Below are 26,030 nucleotides of genomic sequence, written 5' to 3'. Positions count from 1 at the left end.
TTAAAGGTTGGACTCAATGATCTTGGAGGTATTTTCCAATCTAGATGATTCTAATCAGAGAGAATAAAGTTAATCAAACTTATTCTATAACAATATATTAAAAATATTCTAGACTGTGATGATTTTAATGTTTGTACAGCTGGATTTAGGTATACAAGTAGAAAACTAATTTTAATAAGATTAGAAATTCGAACAGAAAAGCAATTTATTAGGACAAGATACATGTACAGATAATGTGGAAGGCTAGATAGGAAAGCAATCAGCAAAGGGAGTGATGATTTTGAGAGCTAGTCCAATGAGAAGCTGACTAATTCTCCACAGAGCTCTCTGTTTCCATTCACCTTGGAACAGGAAGATCTCAGCTCTATGAATAAGTTAGCCACATAAATGTCTTCGTAATAAAAGCTTTTGTTTGTTGTGTGATGTGTTACAGCATTTGGAACTAACTGAAGACATAACTGAAATTGTTCTCTATCTCCTGTAGGGAATCAGATGAGCAGTCGTCTGATGAGTATGCGCAGTGCCAATGGACTGTTGATGCTACCTCCAAAGACAGAGCAGTATGTGGAGCTTCACAAGGGGGAGGTGGTGGATGTCATGGTCATTGGAAGGCTATGATGTCACCAGCAAGAGCGAAGCTTTGATGCATGTCCACATATCATTGACTGTATCCTGTAATATGCAATGGCACAGCTAGTTTTTCTGATTTGGATAAAAGTTGATCAGTATAGTCAACATCTTGAAATATATTTCAAATGGAATTTAAATAAATACCTTTTAAAAAAAACTTTAAAACAAATCTTAACAAAGAAATTTATTCTGATTATATCAAAGCAACTTTTTCCTTTCCTTGCAATTGCTTTGTGTGTTCAATGCTAGTTCTAATAGCGGTAGCTTTTAGTAGACAGCAGTAGGTGCCTGCAGAACTTGTGTTTTTTCTCATCTTTAAGATACAACTACTTATGCTCTTAAAACAAGGCTGTCTGCTTATTTATACTAGCGTAGACAACACTTGGATTTCCCTTATTAGTATGCTTCATAACCGCTTCACAGAGAGCTTCTGCTTGTTCTTTATCTTGTATCTCGTGTTGATGTGCACAGTGCCAAAAGCAGAGTGGCTGCACTGGGAACCCAATGAAGCCCCGAGGTTTTCTCACCTCGCTGTGCGTTCAGGGATCTCTCTTGTCCCAGCAGCCACCCAGCTCAGTACTCTTGGGCAGTAACTGGATACCTTTTATTTCAACAAACAAAAAAATTGCTTCCTTAAGTGCTGACAGCCTTTTTAACCAATACATTTAAAAATGTACAGAACTAAAAACTAAAAAAAATCAAAGACTGATCTTGTACAGATATTAGTGTTACCAGCATTCATGTGGAAATTAAATGAGCAAAGAAATAAAACTAATGTTACACAACTCTGTACCATAACATTTTCTGTAATGATATTGAAACTTAAATGAATAAAAAAATCCTCAATCATTATTTAAAATTTCACCTGTTCAGCCTTTTTGTTTGAAACAAAAAAGTAGTGATTTAAGAGGGTATTTGGGGTGGGGGAAGAGGACAGGAAGGAAAAGAAATAGTATGTGCAATCTGGGGCCTTACTTCATGTACATTATCACGGGTGAATTAAAACTACAGAGTGAGCTCTCTCTCACTCACCTCCCAAGGAACAAAATGGAAGCAGTGTTTGCTGGGTAGGATTTACAATCGGACTAGTCAAAGATGGAGAATACTTTCTTTTTCCCATCTAAATTGCATAGCAATTGCAAACAGCCCTTGTGCTGCACTGTGTGGAATTTGATAAAGAGTTCTTTTCCTCTTTCTTTTTTCCCCCCATGAGATACAGACTTTTCAGATCTCCCCAGATTATATTTTGGTAATTTCACGTTTCATCTGGGATTAAGACCATAGCAGTGCCCTACAACATACTTACTTCATGGAGTTCTTGGGTAAAATGCTATCCCATCATCTCCATTCATGAAGCCAGAACATTTGTCTATAGTATTTTTTGAAGACTTAGTTAAGGAGAACACAGAAAACTGGGTTTAAATCTTGACTGCCACAGTGGACCAGAGCTGTAGTTCTATTATAACTGCATCAGGGCATCCCTGAGGCTGGTTTTAAAACGAAACTCTTTGTTTGCAGTGAAACAGCCTGAATACTCCCTGCACAGGCCATTGCAAAGGTTGAAGTCAGGTGTGTTTGAAGGCAATCCAGGGACTGATTGTTCAGAAAAATAGTAAGACAGCTTGTTCATCATATTTCTTTGTTCTGGACTACATGTCCACATTTGTGATCACTCTACGTAGCAGCAGGATGATACCAAATTAAATTCATGTATGCCTGTGTTTACCATAGCAAAGTTGTAAACCACAGAAGAAGGAAGAGAGAGGAGAATTAAGTCATCTCTGAGAAATAATGCAGAAGACTGCCTATTATAATTCAAAGGATTAATATTATTATATAGTTAAGGGTTATTATAGGCAGCATATGTAATGAAAATCAGAAAATTATAAGGACACCAGTAACAACAACCTGAGGGAAGATTGTTCATGCAATTGAAGATGTTAGATAAAGATAAAAGAGAGATGTGAGGAAACCTAGCCAGAAAATTCTTAGGTTTGGTTTACATTTACAAATGTTGCTGAGAACAGTTGGCACAATGTTATGTATAAAGGGAAAAAAAAAACCCATGAAAATCATCTGTCATTTTTGCTGACACTTTACAAACATTTCTAATAGACTTTCATCCCAAATAAACTCAGAAGTATATTTCCAACCTAATATTTCTTTTGTGAGGTTATTTTGCACATTTCCCAAAATTCCAGGTAAGAAATTCCTCGCTTAAATGCATTATATCTATGATAGTTTCCTTCCTGAAGCTAAAGCCGGCTTGTGTTTCCCATGAAAAAGCTGAACTCTGGGATTACAGATTAGACATGGAAGGGCATTTATGCATGTAGTCAAAGAAAACAGAGACACTTCTAGAAGAGGACAACAAGGTGGTCAAAGTCACAGCTATTTATGAAGACAAAGGGTTTGCAGTGGGGAGAACAGTTGTAGCAGCTGGTGATCATTACAGCAACAATCTGTAGAACAAGGTATAGTTTCCCATAGCAGTATTTGGTCCATAAATCACAATGAAGTGCCTTAGCCTCAAGATGAAGAATGTGATCTCTATTAACTGTAACCCCTTCGCCTTCCTAGTGCCAGCCAGTCTCAAAAAACAAAGCACAGCATTTACACCCTTTCAGTATGATACTGTAAGCAGCTGGACTTCTATATTTACTCAGACTGAAAAAATTCACACTGCTGTTTCTTCTGTGTTTTCTTTTATGGATTTTTTTTTTGGTGTGTGTTTGGTTGTTGTTTTTTTTCAAACTTGACTGTTGTTTTCTATTAAATCTATCCCAGCCTCCACTCAGAAAGATGAGTCACCACGCCAGATTTAAACTCAGCATTGAAATGCAGACAAATCTTGGGTAATTCGTGGGGAGAAAAAGCCTGCACATTTTGCAAATGTTACACCCTCGTGAGCTGCTGCTAATTGCATGTTTTCTGAAAGGGCTTAGTGACTCATTCAGCACTAGATTAAGACTTGCTCTGTGCATTTGTGCCATATTGTACACAAGCTGGTAAAGCCCTTGCAATATAAAACCTTCAAAAGGGGGATGCACAGAGGCTCAGTAGCTCTCTGGTTGTTAGACTGGTCTGGCTCGGATGACTTGCTCCATCCCAGCACTGTTCAGCAACATCCAGACTGCTCTGTCCCTATGCAAGAACTGCATTTCCATGGACCCAGTTTAGGTTTAAAAATACAGGCAACTACTTAATTTTTGCAGAGTTAATTCACAAGCAAAACTGAAACCTTACTGTACACTAGTAACTCCACAGATAATCTAAGCATACCAAAGAAAGCAAATCTACTGTCATGATCTTGATAACCAGGGATTCAAAAGTAAAGTAAAGTAATTTCAAGAAAAGTATAAGAGAAAATGGAAGGTGTGTATATAGATAAATATATATATATATGTGCAAAATCTACCAAATGCATTTGCTTCCCTTAAAAAAAAAAAGTGATATTGCAACACTTATATATTACCAGCCACTAGCACAGGAAAATCTGTCCCACCAGACTGACAAGGAAGAATTGATTTTTGTTGGTACCTATCATTCTCACGTGTTCTACTGTGTTCCAAGATGGTCTGAAAGGATGCCATTGCCAAACAAAAATTGGAAAGATCAACAGGACAAATAACAGCACATCAAGGATGAAAAGCTTTTAAAAAACAACACAATATTACGTATCTGACAAGAGCATTTCCTAACTGTAATCGGTGACTTCATCATTTTGAAACATTGTGCTGGATGGACCACTAAGGGGGACCCAATTTTGCAATGTTGGGCAGACCAGACACTTGGCCAAGGGGAAGCCAACACAGATGTTTGCACACACACATTTCTACACTTGCAATGGCTGGTACTAACAGAAGGGGACTACTTAAGAAATTACTGAGAAGGAAACAACATAATGCTAGAAACATCCCTGCACTTTGTGGCCTGTGCACCTTTCAATTTTTTTTTTTTTGGGGGGGGGTAATTTATTTTTTTAGTTGTTTTTTTTTTTAAATTAGCCCTGTGCAAAAAAGTGGCCAATAGTTGACAATACTTCTCTCAAGAGAAGTATAAATGCATGGCAAGTAGATAATTATCCATCTTTCAAATACTACCACAGTGTTTGTGGCAAGAAATCCCACATTTTCACGGTGTGATGCAGCATCGCCTCTGCTTTATTCTGAATCTGCCACCTCCTAGTTCTGTTTGATGCCTCTCAGCTTTTGTGTTAGAGTAGATAAAGAGAAGTCACCCTCACTTTGCCACCCACAGTTTTATAGATGGCTATCATCTGAATTAAAAGTCCTAATCTATGTAGTCTGCCCTTTGTGGTTACAGTCCATATCCAAGGGTCTGTAGATTGGATGATCTCTGTTATAGAATCATAGAATCATCAAGGTTGGAAGAGACCTTTAAAATCATTAAGTTCAATCATCAACCCAGCACTATCTCTGTAACCCCTAAACCATTTACACCATATCAACCATTCTTGTTGCTCCTCTTTGCACCCTCTTCAGGTTTACTATATTCTGTCTGAAACGAGATCAGAACTGCATACATATTAAAAGGCGACTATCTCGTGTAACCACATAATGATGACTTCTGTTTGTTCTCTACTTCCTAACAATTTTTGTTCTTCAGTGCCTGTAATCAATGTGATTTTATGTATCTTAAATTACAGATAACATTAAATTCTCATGGTTTATTGGTAGTAGTCAACCTAGGAACAGTAATTATAATTACAGTTTAATAAAATATTCTCCACATATGCGTCATTTTACTTTTATCTGTGTTGAATTTCCTTAGCTGTTTTAATTCACTTCCATCCAATTTTGAATGATGTCTGCAGTTCTTGGTCCTGGTAAATAGGTATCTTCCTGTAATTTAGTTGATTTTAGTTCAATCTGGTAATGGAGACTGCATTGATTACCTCAGCTGAGGATCTGTTCTATATTGTGTGAAAAGACCTGTTTTGGTGGCTTGACAGCTATGCTGTAATATTGATACTTTACCTTATTATGCCTGATCTTTTCTTGTGATTAAATGTCAGCTGGATTGCTCACAGCTGCTGACAGCCTCTTCAGCTGTGCTCATTTTAGGATGCTGTTGCATTGCTTTGGAGAACTGCCAGATGACCAAGACCATCCTCACACATACATGGAGATGCTGCAGAGTAAAGAACTGAGCTTAATATTTTCCTATAATAATGGCCAGTCTTCACGAACGAAGATTTTGGGAAAGGTCTTTTACCTTTCCAGCCTGCGCAATGGATTTTTTAGGTGAGACACAGCATGCGCTGAACTGAGCCCACCCTTTAATCCTAAGGTTCATCTGCCGGGGCCAAGCAAGCTTGGACAATGGCAGTGAGGTCCTCAGGACGTAGGTTTGTTTAGAGTGACCTTCTCATAGATGGATGGCCTCACAGGGCTAACGGGCTCCATCTGCCCGGGGGGACTGGGATTTGAACCTGGGTTGCAGCGGTGAGAGTCCCGCATGCTAACCACTAGGCCACCAGGGGTCCCATTAGCTTTCTTATATTTGGGTGAGGCTGCTGGAACAGGCTTGTTCATGGTGAAGACTGGCAGTCAGTCTTTTGGGATGTGGCTCTGCAGAGTTCCATGGTTAGGGGCATATGCTGCACTCAAAGGATTTAGCTCACAGGAACATGTAGGTGAGTCAACTGGAGCCACTGCTGATTACAGCAGGTCAGTTGTAGTATACTCTGTTTTTCTGCAAGCACAGCCTGCCAGAACTTTTGGTTTAAAGCTAGGTAGCTATTCCTCAATAAAGTATTGAATAATGAAAATAAAAATGGCCTAAGAGCTATTTATCTGCTAGTCTTTCATGGGGGGAGAGGTACACATGCAGGTGCAATGATATTTGAGCCTATCTAAATAAAAGATAGTTAGCGGGCACTGTACATCCATGACTGACTTTCTGTAATTTACTCCCTAATGGCCAAATCCAATCAATTTGCCCAATGTGCTATGAAAAGCCAGAGAACAGAGCAGAAAATAGGATTTAATATGCTGTTGGCGATGTGTTGCTAAGGAGTCAGGCTGCAGTCTTCTCCATTAACTGGTTTTTCTATGAGGTGGTGACAAGGGTTAGATTAAAACAAAAAAAACCAACCAAACAAACAAAACCCACACCAAAAAGCCCCAAACCTCTGTTAAGAGGTAGGATAAAAAGCAGATATACAAAGGATCACAGGGGGTGGTGGGTGGGCAAACCTGAATAACACTGTCCCAGCTTTCCCCAGGCCCATCACAGAAGCCATCAGCCCATCACATGTGCACTTGTGTGTGTGTGTGTCTGAGTGAGGGGTCAGTATCAGCAACAAGAGTGGGATTGCAGTCTCAGGGGCTCATCCAGATGCCAGCAGCTGGGGAGACTGGTAACCAGAGGCCAGATACTGGACAGACTGTTTGAGCTCAGCTGCTGATGGACTACACATTGTATACATGCTTGTATTTCCCAGTAATGGATCTCCATTACTCTCCATCTTGATCAGTTAGAGGAGGATGATGCCATTGGTGCTGTCTGTGTTTGTGTGAGTGCTGTATATCCAGAGCAAGACATACGACTACAAGCTCCATTTTAAATTGGCTTGTTAACTCTCAGGCCAGGGCCCTCAGTGCCCCAATAGGCCTTAATAGGCCTCTGACCAGCATCACCTGGGATCTCCACCCCATACCCTCTACCATGGGGCTGGGAGCTACACTTTGGCCCCAGCTTGGTACCTAGTCCTTGCTGGAGAGAGGCTATAGCTGTATCTATAGTCAGCCCTGAGTCCTGTTTGGACTTTCTTAGATAAACATAACAGTTCTGTCTTCAGTCCTGCCTCCTGCTACTCCTAACTGGACTCCTGAAGCAGAGTCTCAGGATAGACTCCAGATCTGATTCTGTATCTTGTCTTGTCTGTGCCTGCCAGCAGATCCTGTTACCACCATCCTTAGCCCATTCCCTTGGAATTCTGCAGTACTGGAGGACCGTGCCTTGACTGTTCAAAACAATGACTCTGCTGAGGCCCTCCTTGGCTCCTAGCTCATCATCCCTTGTGGAGCAGACCGAATCTTGCTGTTCTCTGGCAACCTGCAACACCTGGACAACACCTGTGTAAAAACCTCTGATGTTATCATGCCCTTAACATCCTCATGTTGAAGATGAATATGAGCTACCTGTTACCACTATGCCCTGATACAACCAAGAAATGGAATTGTGAGAACATAAAGTGCGTGATGCTTTACAACATCAGCAGTGACTGGTCTGAGTTCTTCCAAACCACCCTGCCTGATAAAACTTGCTGCCTCGTGTACATGCACTCAAGCACCACTTCTCTTCACATCATCACTTACATAAATGCAACCAGGGAAACCATATCATTAAGACAGTGCCTGATGATGCTGCCAATTGTGAGTTTGTATACTGGGAGAACTCCAGTGGTCTCTGCAGAAAGGACTAGCGCACTTGTGTCCTCTTTTCTTATCCCCTGCAAAAGAAATGAGTGGACCTCAGTGAAACAAGGTATGATTGGGAAGCAGACATCTACTACATCTGTTCTTTTAAAAAGACTAGAGGTGAATTATTTCTATTCTCCTTGGCATTCCATCACTTAGGTTAATAGAAACTAGCTGTTTAATAAAGATTTATGAAATGTAATTAATTATTAGCTTTGAATGGTTTTGTTTCCCCCAGAGAGGGAATTAATTTTGTTACTTGTTCTCCAGCTTTTGTGTTAAAGTCAGCTTGATTAGCTGCTAGAGAATTCCAACTTCAGAGCGTTGCTTGAGTCCTGCCCTCTTCTTGATGCCTGGCAAAAACATATGTGATCCAAAGACAAAAGTCACCATCTAACATTGAGAATAGTCCAAGTGTTTGTACTGTTATTTGCAAAGTATGTCACTATACTATTGTAAAAAATACATTGCCTTAACTGTCAAAACTATATAAGAATACTTATGAACAAAAAGAATATACTGAAGTATAGAATAGCATATGCAAAGTATGTCTGTAGATTCACAGGCCCTTTTTCTTTAAATAAATAGTAAAAGAGGAGTTGAGAGCTGTTAGAAAGCCTTACAAAGTTCCCTTTTGCTCTTGAGATTGCATGTTCTTAAAAATGTGTGTTTTGTGGGAAGAGGTTCTGCTGTTTCATAGTATAATAAAGCCTAAGAGGAAGCATTATGCTTGTTTCTTTTAATAATCATTGGAGGGGGGATGTTTGGTTTTTTTAACATATAAGCTTTTTTATTTTTATTGCCTTTAACTTTTAAATTTATTTTTGTTTTGTGGATAGGATAGCAAGTTTGATTTGAAGAACATCTTCAGAGACTTCTTAACCAGGAGAATATTACCCTTTTTCTTTTTCTCCCTCAGCTCAACAGGGATTACTCATTCATTTATTCTTACTATTACTGTTCTCTGTTTTGTTCTCTCACTAGTATTGTTCTCTGTTTACTACACATGTATGGACATATTTCCCTTCTCTGTATAGACTTATTCTGTTCACACTTTAAAGGCAATAGTTCAGAAACCCAGCAGCAGCAGCAGTGCTGCAAATTAGAGAAGGACAAAGAGTTATGTTTTCACTCGCCCTTGTCCCTACTCTCCTGTAGCAGCAGCTAGGACTGAAAATTTTTTCAGCTAGGACAGAAAAATGTATGGTTCTGTGCTACCTCATTAAGGTTTTTAGCCATCAATGTCAACTCAACCCAGTCAAAATCAAAGCCAGTCTTTCCTGGGCAATCTCCCACCACTTGTAATTTCTAATATCCTTGCAGGGACTATCACGACCCTCCCTGTCACCTTAAGCACTGGCCAAAGAACCATGCAGGACTCTGGCAACAGTCTACACTCCTGCTATTCCACATTCACAGTGTGTCTAAAATATATGAATTCTATTTACATGAAGAATCTCAACAGTGTTTTTCATAGGGTTTCATTACCTTACTTAGTGATAATTGCAACATCCTTTGGTCTTGGCTTGATTAATTAAACCTTGCATTGTTGGTACACATGCAGAATGTTAATGAGCTATGAGTCTCCATTTTCAGGGTACTTTATGATTTATCCCTGCTTTATTTATCAGACCTAATTTACTACAAAGGAGATAGTTGCTTTAACCAATCAATCCAAGAAAATAACTCCATCACTGACTCATCTACATTAGAATAAAATTAAAAAATAGCCTTTGTTCCTTTTTTACATGCTGTCTCTCACATTTTGGAGGAGATTCTAATAGACATCCACAAATTTACTGCACTGTTCTCCCTCAAATTCCTTCTCTAGATCACATTTTTTCCTGATGCCTGTCAAAACCAAACCCTGAAAATGGTACATAACGTGATTCAATTATACTTATCAGCTTATTCTCACCTTCTTGTATTTTTTGTTTTTCTCTCTCTGTAATTTCATTTCTTACACATAAATTACCTGGGATCTTTCTCTGGTCTGTTTTAGTATAGCATCTAGCAGGATTCGGGTTCATAACCAGGTCCCATTAACATCACAGTAACGCTGACAAAGACAGTAAATCATCAGAACTGTCTCTTCTATCACCTTTACACTAAGAGAAATTTATGATAATGATACTTAAGAGGTTTCTGACCACAGCAATTAGATATCCCATGATTCTGATTACACAAGAACAAGTGATATCCAGTCCTCCTTTATTATTTTTCAAGTTCTTTCCCTTCTTTTCATTTATACATATTCCTGTCTCCTTATTCCACATTCCCCTCTCTCCTCACCAACACAGTACACAAGCTCTAGTCCACCTAGCCAAAACACCACAAAATGTATCAGTAACATATTCTCTGACAGATCATATGGCAAATGTCAGCACTGAAGGGGCTTTTTTTTTTTTTTGTTCAGGTTAATCGAAAAGGGAAATCAATTTCTATCCATAACCAACCCAACTGTGTGATCATTGGCCTCGTGCTGTCAATCCCTGTTCCCCAGTGCTCAGTGTGATGCTGATAGTACACCAGATGCCCATGTCCCCACAGGAAAGCATGACAAACTTCTGGAAACTCTCACAGCAGCCATCCCACAGGAAACATCTAGAACTTACCAGGTGAGTTAGCACTGAGAAGGGTTAAATATTTCTCTGAAGAGTAAATTAAAAATATGAATGTATTTTCCATTTCCATACAATGTTTTTCTTCTTTTAAGGTTCAGTTTATTAACAGACCTCATATTTGCACTGGCTCTTTGTCTCAGCACTAACATCATAAAGCTGGGAGAAACAAATTTCAAGTACACACCTTTTGGTCCTTCAGGCCAATGCTACCCACATGTGTATAGACAGGTAGTGGCTATGAATACTTAATAAACTTTTTTCTAAATATATCAGAAGCTAAAATCTGGTAGCAAGATTGGGAGTATAGGATTCTAAGGGAATAAGACAGTGGAATAAAGGCATTGTAGAGAAGCCAATGTCCTTTGCCTCTGTTCTGTGCACTGCTGACCAGCATTTCTTCCAGAATCAGATAGAGGCTCTCCTTGAACCTTGTGGAACTCTGTTCACAGCAGAGATAAGCATTGCCTCAAGTTAAAACTACTAAATTGCCATTCCTATTATTTAGAGCTCTGTGCCCTGCCAGAGCACCAACAATGCCTATTCCAGCTCTGGCTGAAGCTCATCTCTCTCTTGAGATCCCCAGAAAATACCAGCAATATTGAAGTCAATGCAGAATGCAATAATTTTGGCAATTGTCACAAGAAAGCTGCCAGCCCCAACAACCCATCAAGAAATGCAAGTTTTTAGCAAATAGATATAAGGAGTTCAAGTTGACGAATTAGAAAGTATCACTTGTGCTGATATCTCTCAAGTCAAAGGTTTTGCGTGCTTTGAAGGAGCTACACTTCTGTTTATCAAAATCATGGCCAGGCTTTGCGAACGAAGATAAAAAAAAAAAAAAAAAAGCTGACTTGCAAACTCCCTACAGAATTTCAGGGCAATGGGAGTGAGGATGCTAGTCACACCATAGCCCTGATAAATTTTTACAAATCAATAAATAACATATTACTTATTCCTCGGTGTTTAGTTTTCCCTCCTGGTTGGGGTTATGTTCTTAAATGGTTCTTTTTGACTGAGTTCCAAAACCCACTGGAAAAATGCAGAGAAAGAAAGACATGGCACAGACCATGCAGGGACAGACAACTAATAAGTGAAGAGGACAAAGTCATTTGATCCATTCAAAGGACACAAAGAGAAAGCTCTTGAGGTAAATGCTACACTAAGCAGTCAGACAGGCAGAAGGCTGTTTGCTGTAGCTGAGACACAAGGAGAACGGTGAGGGTCAGCAAAAATGCTTCAGGAAGTCCTGAGGAGAACAGCACACACAGATATTTCACTAAAAGTCAAAAGGGACCTCTTATCTTAAAGTCACAGTTAGAAAGGAAAATGGATGGTTAACGATGCTACTCAACATTATCTAAAGTTATTTCCCCTAAGTTCCAAGCAAGCATTTTGTCAGCACAGGCATTAATTGGTCTTTAGTTCCCACTTAAGCCAACTCAGCTCTCCTCTGAGCAGAGGCATATCCTCAGGGAGAAGAAAAAACCAAAATCACATGGTCAATGCTCAGTGCTACATGTACTTGTTTTCTGTGCACTCAGGAGCTCCCATCTTCTCCCTGGCCATGGGTAGCAGAGAGAAGGAATAACTCTGTGCACATACAGCAGAAAAAATATGAGGGAACTAGAAAAATATAATTTTGGAAGAGGACAGAACTGTGACAATTATTCTTTCAAGAAAAATCAATGATGAGGTAAAGGGACAACTGAAGAAAATGTAGAGGGAAAACTAGTACATTCAGGTTACACTTACAGAAAGTGTCAGACTCAGATTTGACTGAAAAATCAGTACAGACACATCTCTGGTTAAGAGAAAGAAGTACAGATTGTGAGAAAGTAAGTATGGTATTTATAAAATTTCTTAATTGATCTTTTCCTGCTTCAAGTATACCTACAGAGCCACCATTCTTCTATTGCCAAAGATTAGATCCTTGTACCAATTTCAGGACATAAACTGACCTGACATGAATCTCAGCTCCTGAGTGTACAGGCAATGTTACTACTGATTCCACATACTAAAGTCAAGATCCAGAACTAGAATCCAAACTAAGTATATGCTGCTGCTCTTGCTACCCATCACTGGGACATTTCTGTGTAGTTCACAGCATGTGCAGTATTTTACTGAAGTTTTGAAGTGTAAGTTCTGCACACACACAGCAAAGTATAGGAGTTGGAAGATGCAGTATGCTTTCCTACAAATGAGCACAGAAGGTATACATAATTCACAATTTCTGAGGAGACAAATGTCAATCTAAAGTTCCTTGAGAATATAAATTAACTTAATACTCTGAGGGCAGCTCACGTGTAATCAGATTCCAGTCTAAGATGCTGTAAGAAACAAGTGGTGGCAAATTCCAATTCTAGATAGCACCCTTACTGTGAACAACAATGAAATACTATTCAACATAACTGGAAATTCCAACATTATGTCCCATGGGGGAAAAAAAATCTAGACTCTGTTTACTGAAAGAGCAAAGTACAAGGTAGAAACTTTCAGGCAGTCCCTGACAAAATGGTTGTACAGCATATTTTCTGCTCCAGGAGCAGTAAGTACTTGAATGACACATGACTTGTGAAGTGCTGCTGTGCAATACAAGAACAAGTTTAAAATATTCCAAAAATACAGATCTGTAACTGTATTTTCACTGTCATCTACACACAGACTGGGTGCAGATGCTTACCAACAGTGAATTCACACTAAACTTACACACCAGAAGTGAAGGTGAAATGAAAATTGTACAATGCCGGTAAATTGATGATACAAATTTTGAATATTCTTAGATAGAGTAAAGCAGTTTGTATTAATCAGAACAATAATGTTGCCAGCACAGAGATAAAAACTGAATAATGTATGAAGATATGCTATATATACTAACTAATAAAATGGAATGCAATAAATTAAATATTTAATTAGGAATACCTCCCTCATAAGCTAAATGCCACATCTGGAGAAGCATTGCACACTACCTACAATGATACATTTAGTTTGCATTCAAACAACCTGTCTGGATGCAAACACTAAGGCCATCAAAAATAACCTCGTCCTAAGGAAAATGTTTAAATCCATCAAAATACAGGGATCAGATACCCAGGCACATTTTGAGAAGAGTGATTTTCAGATGGGAAACAACATTATTGAGATATAGTCTTCTGAATTCTCAGAGCTGAATTGCTGCTAAGTAAACGCATTTGTCCCAATTACAAGCACTTGTCACAACAGAAGATAAACTGATGACCCAGGACTGAAGAACTAACAAAATACTTCCAAAAAGATTTACCTTATGCTGTGGTAAATGAGACAAAGGTGCCCACAAAGATCAGGACATTTGTTCAGAAGTCATTGATGTGGCAAAGCAAGACTAGAATAACTACTCTTGAGCATTGTTTCTCTTGTCTGACTGGCCAGGTAGAAATCGTCCTTTGCCTGCAGAAACCAGGATTAGTCTGAGAATATACTGTGCTGCCAAACATTGTCACTCTTACATGCATTACATCACCTTAATATGTGGTGATGTTGACAGAGCTTGAAGAGACAGGGTGTGACAAAGGACTGCTGCACCATGCAAATGGAACTACTATTCAGCCTCAGTTTACTGGAATCCCATCTAAAATGCTTTCAGGCAATACTGCAAAGAACAAAGAACTTCAGATTTTTGTGTTTCCCAGACTACAACAGTGGGAAGGATGAATTGCCTGCATTGCAAGTGCAGTAAAAAACACCTCTTAATTGCTGTGCCTGGAGCAAAGAAAAATAACTCAGCATGGATGCTTGCTGGGTTACACACCAAAACAGTCTTATACTGAGCTGAGTCAGTAGACTGGTATGCAGTGTTGGCTCACTGAGCCAATAGTCTATCAGCTCCTGTGAAAGAAAAATTACTGCTGGGAGAGTGACAGCCATTGAAGGTCCTGCAAGCAGGAGAGCTACCAAGCATAATGTGTTTGACTAGGCTTTTCAGGAAATACTGCGAAATAGAGCTGTATTCATGCAATATAATCCAAATCAGTTTTTGCAACTTTCTATCAAGATGCAGGCTCATGAGAATGGTAAAGAATTGGCACTGCAGCTTACAGATTTATCCAAGGATAATGAAGACCATCCAACCATATAGCTCCACATGGCTATGTGGAAATAATTATTCTGTTACTATCAAAACAATTTCTTCCTTCCTTAAACACGATTGTGTAGCTGCTATTGCTTTCTTAAAGGTAATTAAGTATACCAGCTTTGCTTATGGCAACATATCACAAACATATTTATCTTCCATAATTCACTCTCACAAATCAAGCAGCTATGCCTCTATGGCTCAAGAGGTGTTAATGGAAACCTGTTGGCATCTTATAAGGAAGATATTATGTAGGGGTCAGCATGGACTCCTACAGAGGATCTGGATGACATACCTGAATTTCGTCTCTGCCATGACACTCAAGCTTTATGCATAAGAGGAAATGACACAAGAAGGATTTTTCTGAGCATGTTTCTCAAAGGAAAAAAGTTGGTCCCAGTTTCAGAATATTTCCAATAAAACTTACACAGTTATAGATCCAAATAAAACAGATTTTAAGCAACAATCCAAACACTGAGGAACAACAGACTTGCTGGCTGGCAGTTAACTGCCCCAGATATTATTTATAATCTGCTGAAAGGAAGTTCAAAAACTAGGTGAATATTTGAACAAGGGTTTTAAGAAGAATAATTTTGAAAGTGATTCTGCCTTTCATGATTCAGACATTCATATTGTTAAAGGTACAACAGAGAATAGCCACAAATCTTCTTGTGTCAGTTATTAAAATATAAGAGGGATGTGACAACCCTTAAGGGAGGGTTGTCTCACAGAGATGCACAAACTAAAAACCTATGCCAAATAAGACTGTTAAATAAAGCATAGCATGCAAGATTATGTCAGTGAAAACTTAGAAAAAGAGAACAAGAAGGAAAATGATGTTGTTTATGTATGTTTTACAGTATCTTACAGCTGTTTAACTGTACATCTAGTTTGCTTTCAAGAGAAAGATTTATTGCATTTCAGGTTTATAGTATATGTGAACAATATACTGTATTGTCACAGTTTTGGTTGATAAATATATAAAGCTCAAGCTATACAGTGCAGCATTATCAGATCAGAAGGTCTTGTCTTTAACATAATTACCACTACTATGCTGCCTTTCAGGAAAGATGATCACACATGGGGAGAACCTAAAAACCACAAATGTCTTACTTCAATAGGATTTACCACCTAAATATTTTCCTTAGGCAGTATCAACCTTTTTGTTGGTTCTTTTTGTTGGTTCTTCCCCTATTTTATCACAGATGTCTGATTTATCTCATAGGTTTTTATTTCTTCACAAATATAGAAAGAACAAGAATCAATAAACAGATACAAAGAGACAGATAAGGTAATCACTAATTTGAGTATAACTTAATAGGGGAAGTGAAAACAGTGGAAGAAAGATAATTTTTATTACCCATTATTTGTCTGGATTAAAAATAGGGCCCCAAACTGTTACATTAACAGTCTCATTTCTAGTTTTTATTGGAGGCACCCATCTTCTGGGAATGATTCCTATTTTCAGGGTTGAGACCCTGCATTGAGAGATGAATAGTATTCTCAGAGTTGAGACCTCTCTTCTGGAGATTAACTTTTTTCTACAGCTGAACTTCTGCTGGCTTTATGACCCTATTTGTAAATACTGTGACCTTACTTAGAGTTGTACAGTTTTGGATTTGAAGGATTAAGGAGTGGCAGAGGACACTAGATACTAGAGAGGAAGATGTTTTGGCCACCCAGATGAAAGTGAATACAGAATGAGATTATTGGATAGGAAGTAAGGAATAGTTCTAGATGCTATCAAGGAGACAAACCTAACTATGTTTGAATACTTAGTATTTGTTGTCCTAGTTCAAGGAAGGCTGAAACGAAACTGGATTGCTGTTTTAATTTCAAAATTCAGGGTTTCTGTTGCTCGGTTGTAGAGGCCAAGAATTTTTAGGGATTTCTCCTTGCTTAATGCAGAATTTGGCTTATGAACTTTTGTGTTTTGCACTCTTCTTTGAAACACCAGATACAACCAGCTCTACAGGTGGACTAGTGCTCCTGTTATATTTTTTCAGATGGCTGATGCATGTGTCCTACTTAGGGTTAAAACAGGAGGTATCAGATTGCTATAAATCAAACTGGAAAGTTCATTGGGAGATGCTGTCACTTCTCCTGAAACACATGAAGAATATATAGACAAAGTCTGAGCAGGAAGGAGCTCACTTTCACTCATATTCAGTTAAAGGTGACATTTAAATGTGATTAACCAAGGTATAAGCCATCAATGCCTAAAGGCCAATGGAAAAATTCCTGTGAAGTTCTCAGAGACAGGAGGAAAATAGTCTAATCAGGTAGATGTCAGACATGAAAGTAGAGAGATAAAGAGAAGAGAACACACTTTCCCAAAACTGTGCAAGAATAAAAGATCTAGAAGAGTAACCAAGATAATAAAACAACCAAGCAACCAAATAGCAGAAAGGTCAAGAAAGAGGATGGAATACAGACTCTGCCATCAAGCAGACAAGAATGCTTTAGGGTTTGCATAAAAAATATTTTGGCAAATAAAGAGGGATGACACCTGCTTGGAAGGTATCCAAGACGAGATGGAAGAGAAAGTACATCTGCCGTAGAATGGATGTTCAGTGAGTTTAGAGATAAAGAGTTTAGAGATAAAGGGGAGGAGAGTAATGGGGCAGACAGATGGGGATTACTTCTCCAGCCCACTGACATAAGCACTGTGTCCAGTGTGGCTCTTCTGATAGAATTCCTTTTTTCTGTCTCTCTGTACAACCATTCTTGGGCTGTAAAGCATGAATTCAGTTCACAGTAAGATAAAAAGGAATTTTTACCTGATCCTTCAGTGATTTTTCATTTCCCCTCCAGAGGGCAATGGTTTCAAAGAAAACATTTTGTCCAATGTTTGGCCGATGCCTCAGCTTGAGTCAGAATCGATTTTTTTCTTTTCTATTGATTGCAATCGGACAGATTTAGATTGATAAACAGTTATATCTGCACCTTGCTCGCAAACAGTCACACTAATTCATGTCAAATTCAATTCATCAAAGATGAACATTTTCTTTGTTAAAAAAATTTGTCTGTAGAATGAATGCATCAATCTTAAAAAGAAGGTTCTTTTATAATAAATAAAGTTACCTAAATACATTGGTTCTGTAGCTGCAAGCATGCTTTAATGTTTCCATAATCCCAAATAGTAAAATAATAGAAAAATGTTGGTTAAAACCAAAATGTTCAAAGATCCAAGCTCACAAAAGGTACCACTTTAATATTTCTTTTCAGTTCCTTTTTGCTTAAAAATAATAATTGAAAACATTCAACAAGAGATGGAATAGAAAGCCTTATAGTACTTTGGTAAGTAATTTTCTCAGTTCTTTTAAAAGCTGTCTTAGTAGATCCTCATAGGAAAGATTAATCAGCTAAGACAAAACAAAGGAAAACTAAAAACTTTGATCTTACCAATCATCTTTCCATTGTTCTTCCTCATCCTCCCATTCACTTTCTTTATCTGTATCTTTTCTGTTTTATTTGCAGATTTTGTTAAATTCCAGCAAAAATGTTGATTTTCTCACAGTAATGTTTGTGTTCTCAGCATACCACCAAATAGCACCCACAAGGCAAAATGAACCATCAGAGCTGTCTATTTAAATGATTCAACACAGAAAGGTTAACTGTGTCTTTACAAATAATGCTGCTGATCCTGTGCTCTATTGTGAATTGTTTTCAGGTATGACAACTTCTTGGCCTGACAGAGTATTTTAATCTGTTGGATAGAATTAGCCAAGCACGCCTCATTCAAGTACCTTATGAATGGATTTGCCAGCTGGGCAAGGGCTAATATTAGGGTTTGTGGAGGCCAGAGGGAGGAGATTGGTTACCAAAGAAACAAACAGATCTTTAAGCAGATATATCCAAGAGTTATCCCAAGCTCAGTCTTAACCTGGTCTGATAACCCCTTCTGGCAAAAAACCCCACTTCAGCTACAGATGTAAGACAGTAAAGGAGGGAATGGAAATTCTAGAACTGATGTGAATCCTTCTCTGCTCTATGACAAATTACACACAATATTGAAGAAAATTCCCTTATCCTGGTTTGAAAACCGGCTACTGGACAACATGCAAATTGGAGGCAATGAGATTTTTTGTGTGAGGAAGTACAAATGCTGTCAGTGAGGGAAACTGCAATCAGGCTTTTTTTGTCTGATCATCCCAACCTTGGATGTAGAAAAGAAAGTTAAACTAGTGGTCAGTTAGGATGAGGATGACAACAGTAAAGAGGCAACTGATGAACCTACCTACTTCTTGCACTCATTATAACTTCTAGGCAAGTATCACATTTTGAAAAATTCCTCTGGTTCTCATGTCTTTTGACAAAGTGGTTTGAAAAAAAGATTCACGTGAACTTTCACCATTTTCATATGAAGGTGAAAAGAACCATGCTTGGTGCTGCTCACCCATGACTTACCAGTGCCATATTTTCCCTCCCTTTCTATTTCCCAAGTAAATAATTCTGCAGTCCAAAATTTGTATTTCCTGCAGTGCTGCACTTGTGCTCACTTGACAAAAAGACCCCCATTATTGATCAGAACAGAAACAGCTGGTTAAAAGCAGTTATAAGGCATTGCTGCCCTGTAAACAGCAAACAAAAATATATCCTGGGGAGTTTAACCCACGATATGAAAAGGTAGAACACTTTCAGTTTCTTTTGCAGATAGATGGATAGGATGTACCTCAGTGTCAGGTTCAGCTGGCCTTTCCACGCAATAAGAAAACCATAAAATTATAAAATTGGCCTTTGTGTCTGTCTTTAGAACGGATCCAAAAGAAAACATAGTATAGGGTATAACTACAGAAAGTCTGGATTTCACTGGGAAGAATGACACAGAGTTAAATGACACAAATTTAAATATGGTTACACTGAAGAAAGGAGAGATGGACTAAATAAGTATCTCTTTAGGACTTTTTAGTGATCTAAGAAAGCCTTTTTTTACTTGTCTTGTTATATGGAACATTTCTTCTAATGCCTCAGGCAATGATCTAGCCTCAGGCAATGATCTGGGTGGGCCAGACTGAAAAACCAGGAGTGAATGCACTTTGCAGCTCTAAGTCAAACTAAACTGCAGCACGCTGAAAATATGTTTCCCTGTTTCTGTACAGCGCAGCTATGGATACAAACAACCCGGTAAAACTACTTTTAACCTCCTGTTCCCTTAATTCTTCCAGACACTGTCATGGGTGCCTTCTATGCTTCAGCTTCCCGAAGGCAGACTGGACTCTCGGAAGAGATTAAACACTTTTTCTCCCACAGCAGGCTCCAGCCTGGCTGAGGCATTCAAGCCTGGGCTGCGGCTGCAGCAGGAGTACAAGGGGAGCGGGGCGATGATAAGGAGTGTGGAAGAAAAGGGGGCTGCAGTGGCCTGGCGCAGCCCCGGGACACGGGACAGCTGCGGCGAGAAGGAGGCGGCAGAGAGCGCCGTGCTAGGGAGGTGGGAGACGGCGGAGGGAACAGACTGGACTGCAATGGGCTGCCCAGGGAGGTGGTGGAGTTACCGTCCCTGTAGGTGTTTAAGGGAAGACTGTATAGGGCGCTCAGTGCCGTGGTCCAGTTGACATGGTGGTGTTCGGTCATAGGTTGAACCCGACAATTTCAGAGGTCCTTTCCAATCTAGCTGATTCTGTGAGTCCGTGAGGAAGGAGATACGGCAGCAGTGCCACGTCTCCTGTGTCCGCTTCAGCCGAGGGCACCCCCCGCCTGCCCCCTGCCCTGCGGCAGCCGCCGCGGACAGCCATGCACGCCCTGCCCGGCTGTGGCGGCAGCGCGGCGGCCACGCGCGTGCGCGGCGGGACGGGGCGGGGCGGTGGCGCAGGGGCGGGCGCGGGGACGAACCGGGCCGGGCCGGGCCGGACTGGGCGGCGGCTGCGCAGCGGGGCGGGGGCTGTGGCTGTGTTCGGGGCTGGGGCTGTGGTCGGGCGACTCCGAGGGGACGGCGCGAGGCGCGGGAGACCCCGAGTTCCAGCGGGCGGCCGGGTTGGAGCGTGTCAGCGGCGGCGACGGACGGACGGTGAGCGCAGCGCCCGTGCCTGCGCCCGGCGTGCGAGCAACAGGTCCCGCCGCGGGGCCGCGAGTCTGGGCTGGCCGGAGCCTCCCCGCGGCCACGGCGCCCGCGCAGGCCCGGGGGTCCGGCCGGGCCGCGGCCAGGACCGACGGCGGGGCAGAGCTGCGCTCGGTGGCTCTCGGGGCACGGCGCCGCTCCCCGCTGGTGACGGCCCGGGCTGTGTCCCGGCCGCGAGTCCCAGCCGGGCGGGGCGGCCCGGCCGCGGCGGCTACAGGTGCCGGCGGCGCTGCCCGAGTGCGGGGGGCGCCCAGCCGGCCTCTCGAGAGCGGCTCCCTCCCTTCCACCCTCGGGTGCCTCCCGGGAGCTTAGGCCCGGGAGGTGTAAGGAAACCTCCCGCACCTAGCTGTGCATTCTCTCTGCGTGGTTATAGGGAGTGTTTTAGCGAGGGGGGAAACTTGAGGGCCCCTGCTTCTGATCCCTTGGCAGCTCTGTGTTCGGAAATGGTGCCTCTGTAAATAGGTGGCTTCATTTTGGTTTATGAAGGGCTAAGTTAAAACAGTTTGAACATGGGCGACTTCCAGTGCGTATTTTATAGTCAGCAGTAGTTAGAGTTATCCCGGCTCGGAACAGCTTTTCCGAAAGGCTGTAGTGATAATGCCCTGGCGGTGCTGGTGTTTTCCTTACGGCTGGACCGAGGCGGTGTGGTGGGAGAGACTCCACAGACAAGCAACAAAGAACGCGGTGACTGTGAGCTTAGTGAGACAGACCGCATGAGAAGACTAAATTAACTTGTAGTTGACCTTTTTGAATAATATTTATAAGAATGTTCTTAGATGTCTCCCATGAAACAGATCCACGAAAAATAACTTAATGAGGAATATTACAAGGGGTAAATATCAACCAATGCTGTGAGGGTTTTTTGTACATGATGATATATCAGTGACTGCAGTCAGACTTCTACCAAGTAACTGGTGATCTTTTTTATGTGTTTGCTGCTTCAGTGTACAGCTTCCTATGCCTTAAAGAGACCTCTCTGCCTTTTTGGAGGATTGAGGTGTTTTTACTGACTTTGTAAAAAATAGGATATCTTTGTATTGTCTTTAGACATCTGAGTCCACAAGCTTTTGGTTTTAATCTGTCATCACAACTTTCACATGCAGTAGACATTTTTTTCTTAAGATCATATTAGAACTGTTATTAGAAATCTGAATGTCAAACACTTTAGTGTCTGGCTGGTTTATGCAGATGTAAGCTCTTTTCCAATGTACTGTGATCAAAAAAAAATCAATATTTTACACATTAAAGCTCAGCTAATAGTATAGTAGATACTTTTAACAAGGCATCACAAACATTACAGCACTTTGAAGCAGTGTAGCAGAAGGTTAAATTTAATTTACATTACTGTTAATAAACTTACACAAAGTTAAATGTTAATACATGATCACTGAACTCTTTTCAAAGTTGTTCTTTCAGATTTTACATCCTTCCAATGTGTGTCATGTTGCCTTGCAATGTATGGAATAACAGTGAATGGTAATTTTTTCTGTATAGAATTAGGTGATGGTAAAGACTGTAATTTTACTTAGTTTTTATTAAATTTCTTCTCAAAAGTTCTGAACTTAGAAATGAACATCAAGATATTTTTTCACTAGACTGATTTATCTGCCTTAGGAATCTGCAGGAGTTTCTCAGGCCATTGAGGGATGACAGGCATCTTTAAGTACCGCAGCTTTATGTGACTTAAAAACTGTGGAAATGCGATGTAGAGGTTAGCATTCATACCAAGGGCTATGGACACAGAAAGTTTAATGTAGTCTGAAGTTCATATGCATCCATTTATTTTCACATGTAAATAGTTACATTTTCCTAACACCTCCATTTGCTGCTTTTTAATTAAAATCTGCTATAATTTGAAGTTGCAGGCTTTTAAAAAACCTGCACCATTTTTGGATGCAAATTCTGTTATGATGTATCATCTAAGGTTGGGACTTAACATCACATGCTAACAGTTGTAACTACCTGTTTCAGCTACCATTTGTTTTTTCCCAATTTTCACTTTTAAGTACTTTCCTTTTACAGAGTTAGCCTTTTAGAATGCTGAAGGATAAAATTTCAAACAGTCTGCTACTTCTTAGATAACAGGATTTATTTTTGTGTTCATGTGTCTTTTAAAATTTTTAAATGTTCTGTCAACTGACTATTTTAAGTACTTTCTCAGCGTGACAGGGATTGTTGCAGAAGGGCTTGACATTACGGTATTTGGAAGACTTAATTACTGCCTTGGTCATGCATTTGGAAACCTCAAGACTTTTTGTAAATATTAATTAAATAGTGCTGTTTTCCTTTTATTAGTGGGTAAAGAGAGGCATTTGTATATTTGAAAAGGTTTGCAGCCATGTCTGCAATAGAAGACTCAGTGGAAACAGTTTACGTGATGGTTTAACATCAGTTATGCTGGCAGAATTACTTTTCTAGTGTAGTTATCTACTTCGCAGCTTTCTTCAATACAGCTATTCTGACAGCAGGAGAATTTTATGTACACCTTCTACTTCCTGCCCTCCTAGTATAGCTAGACAAGCTACACAAAATGTCTTGGGTACAGTTCAGGATAAAGTATGAAGCAGGAGAAAAAGGAAGTTATAACTGAATAAGTAGTTTATATTGCAGAATATTATAAAGTGAGTTTTTGGGGTTTGGTGTTTTTTTAATCAGAGGTAATCAGGTGTGTGTGTCTGTTGGTAACAACTTGTTTTATACTGCTGGAGTGTCTAATTGCACACTAACACATAGCTGTGTGGGAAGAAAAAATGCTATAACTTAAGGCTTGCATCAGTTAAGTTAGAAAGCAAACAGCACTACCATTGGTAATGCACACTTCTGCAAGGAATACTTCTGTGAAGCAGGAAACACAGAAAGGCCTAATCGTGCACACTTATCTTTTGGCAGAAAAAGGATGTTGCATTTCTTTACAGGTGCATAAATGGTTTAAGTACCTGCCCAACATGTTGAGATTTGGGTTCAAATCCTCCTGCTTTTGGAGGGAGCTGCCAGTTCCCAAAGGGAATGCCTAAACTGCCAGGTCACTGGATGTTTGGGTGTGAAGTGCTTTTATACACCAGGCAGTTTTATTCGTAATATTCACTTAGGAAAAGAGTGAATGGCATGTGTAGCCCAGGGAGTGGCTTGATCAAGTACAAATCAATGATATGGACACAGATTTCCTTGTTACAGGCAAAGTGTAGAAAGAGCAAATGAAAGAGATTCTTCTTGGTAATGTTTTTTTTTTTATCTCCCCAGCATGACATGAAATTCTGGAGACTTAAATCTCTGATCTTTGTTTATTCTTGGCTAACTTGGCCAATTCCTACTAATGTTGAATATTAGATATTTGAACAGCACCTATAACATGCCCTTTTCATTGTAGGGCGGAGCTTGGTTGCTTATCTGTGGATTGTGGAGTCTAGTAGGTGGCATAACATTTAGATTCTCTTGTGGATCTAATTCTGCTTTCTTATAAGATGCCAAATAATTGGACAGAGAAATGTAATTGTTTCGACATACCTATGCTTATCATCTGTTGTATTAAGGTTACCTCAGTGTCTTGTGTTTCCTTAAGTGATTTGCCTGTTGCATCATGTATCTGTTCTGGTTGACCATAATTGTCTTCTACAGAAAAAATAATGAGTAAGAAATAGTTAATGTGATTTTATGTTATCATTTTTAATACTTGATTTTGCCCCTAGTGTTTTATGTTTAAAATTTCGACCCTAGGGTTAGAGAAAAGCCTTGAAAGTTAATACATGTGACCATGGAGCTCATGGTTCTTATTGAATTCACTATACTTTACCAGCATAGACAGTAAACTCGTCATGTCTTGCAGAGGTCTAACAGAAGAATAGATGTTAGGTAGAAATTCTGGGAAAAGATAATTCTTCAGAAAAATGAAACAGAAACCAAACCCTAAATTTCATTCTCGTATCAGGATTCATCTTCTGGGCAAGCTGTTGAAAGGCCATTCTTGATTATTTGGCCATAAGAGATAATTTAGAAGATTCAAATCTGGGAGTTTTTTGGGGAAAAGCAGTTTAAAGCTAGGAATGATTTCTGGCAAGGATATATTCAGACAGTGAAGTGATCCTTTACAAAAGGCATTATGAGTACTCAAATGTGGCAGTAGTCAGTATGTTAGCATCTAAAGTATCGACCTGTGTACATGAATTAACTGAATAGTCAGTGTGAATTGTCTTATTTGTGTAGTGTGAGGTTGTTCAGTGGTTTCTTCAAGCACTGGAGAAAGTTCAATTCAGCAAAACCATAAACCTTTGATAACTGCAAAGTGCCAGTGCAACCTCAGCATCTGCTCTTTGACCTGGCAGTGGTGCTGGGAGGTGACTGTATGCATTCAGAGTCTTTTTCCGAGGATAAGTGTGTATTTTTATAGGCAGGAAGGAAATACTGGAAAAGTATTCATTTAGGTACCAGTAGTGTTGAGTGGAGTTCCAAGTACAAGTGTGTGAGCTCAAAGGAGGACCAGGTATGCCAATCCCTAAAAGTCACTTCTCATATTAACAGTATATTATGAAGAATGCAAGTGATACATATCAGAGCGGTTGTTAGCAGTATGATGCCACAGAAGTAACTTGTGTTTATTGAGGTGTATACTAGAGAGGAACTTTAGAAAGTTCACCTTGTTCAAGGCTGAAGGCAGGTAAAATATAACTGGCATGACATCTTGGTGAAAACACTATGGAGAGAAATTACTTTTGATGTTTCCCTGGAGCCAAATTTTGATCTTGGTTTGGGTGGCAGAGATCAGCAAGTCAGCCCTCATCTGAATATTCAAATGTAAACCCAAGTGTTCTCTTGACTGGGATGATCTTCACAGTTAAGGTCAATGAAGGTAGTATGCTTTGGTAATGCCTTCTCTGTTAATCACTTATTTAGAAAGTGGTCTTCAGTGTGGCAGAGGAGAAAACTAGGGAGAGAAGCCTATTTTTCTGCATGGTGTTTGTAGTACTGAGTTAAATTCTTTAGCATAGCAGGTACCATGGCAACTTCTTTAGAATGTGATGCCTTTGTGTATAAAGCTAAGGCCTCACCTTACATGCTGTGTTCCTGCAGTGTTGTGATTGAGAACTTGATTGTCCTTGTTTGTTTTGTTTTTCAAATTGCCATTTACTTGTCAGCTACTGTTAGTGAAACTTGAGGTAGATTAATCATAG

General features: G+C 39.9%; 2 protein-coding genes and 1 long non-coding RNA gene across 24 annotated transcripts in view; 2 read left to right on the top strand and 1 right to left on the bottom strand.

Annotated features, from left to right (window-relative positions):
- GPHN (gephyrin) overlaps nt 1–1,489 on the top strand; it is a 297,276-nt gene extending 295,787 nt beyond the window's left edge. For 13 of the 22 annotated variants that reach the window (XM_027708552.1, XM_027708654.1, XM_027708583.1 and 10 more), the window contains one exon: nt 485–1,489. In XM_027708552.1, coding sequence (XP_027564353.1) covers nt 485–618 — 134 coding nt within the window. In that variant the 3' untranslated portion in view covers nt 619–1,489. The remainder of the gene's footprint in view (nt 1–484) is intronic. The other 9 variants (XM_027708625.1, XM_027708616.1, XM_027708634.1 and 6 more) reach the window with 2 other exon arrangements.
- Nucleotides 1,490–4,660: 3,171 nt separating this feature from the next.
- Nucleotides 4,661–9,165, bottom strand: LOC113981208. The gene is made up of 3 exons (XR_003538353.1): nt 9,156–9,165; nt 7,287–7,295; nt 4,661–5,067 (listed from the first exon to the last, which is right to left on the bottom strand). It is a non-coding gene; the product is annotated as an uncharacterized LOC113981208 (long non-coding RNA).
- Nucleotides 9,166–20,720: 11,555 nt separating this feature from the next.
- MPP5 (membrane palmitoylated protein 5) overlaps nt 20,721–26,030 on the top strand; it is a 58,075-nt gene continuing 52,765 nt past the window's right edge. Inside the window, exon 1 of the mRNA XM_027708414.1 lies at nt 20,721–20,814. The gene's annotated coding sequence lies outside the window, so the exon portion shown is untranslated. The remainder of the gene's footprint in view (nt 20,815–26,030) is intronic.

The sequence above is a fragment of the Neopelma chrysocephalum genome, unplaced genomic scaffold (genome assembly GCF_003984885.1).
Source record: "Neopelma chrysocephalum unplaced genomic scaffold, ASM398488v2 Primary Assembly neopelma1_24, whole genome shotgun sequence".
Classification (NCBI taxonomy): Eukaryota; Metazoa; Chordata; class Aves; order Passeriformes; family Pipridae; genus Neopelma; species Neopelma chrysocephalum.
This window is presented reverse-complemented; position numbering and strand designations above follow the sequence as displayed.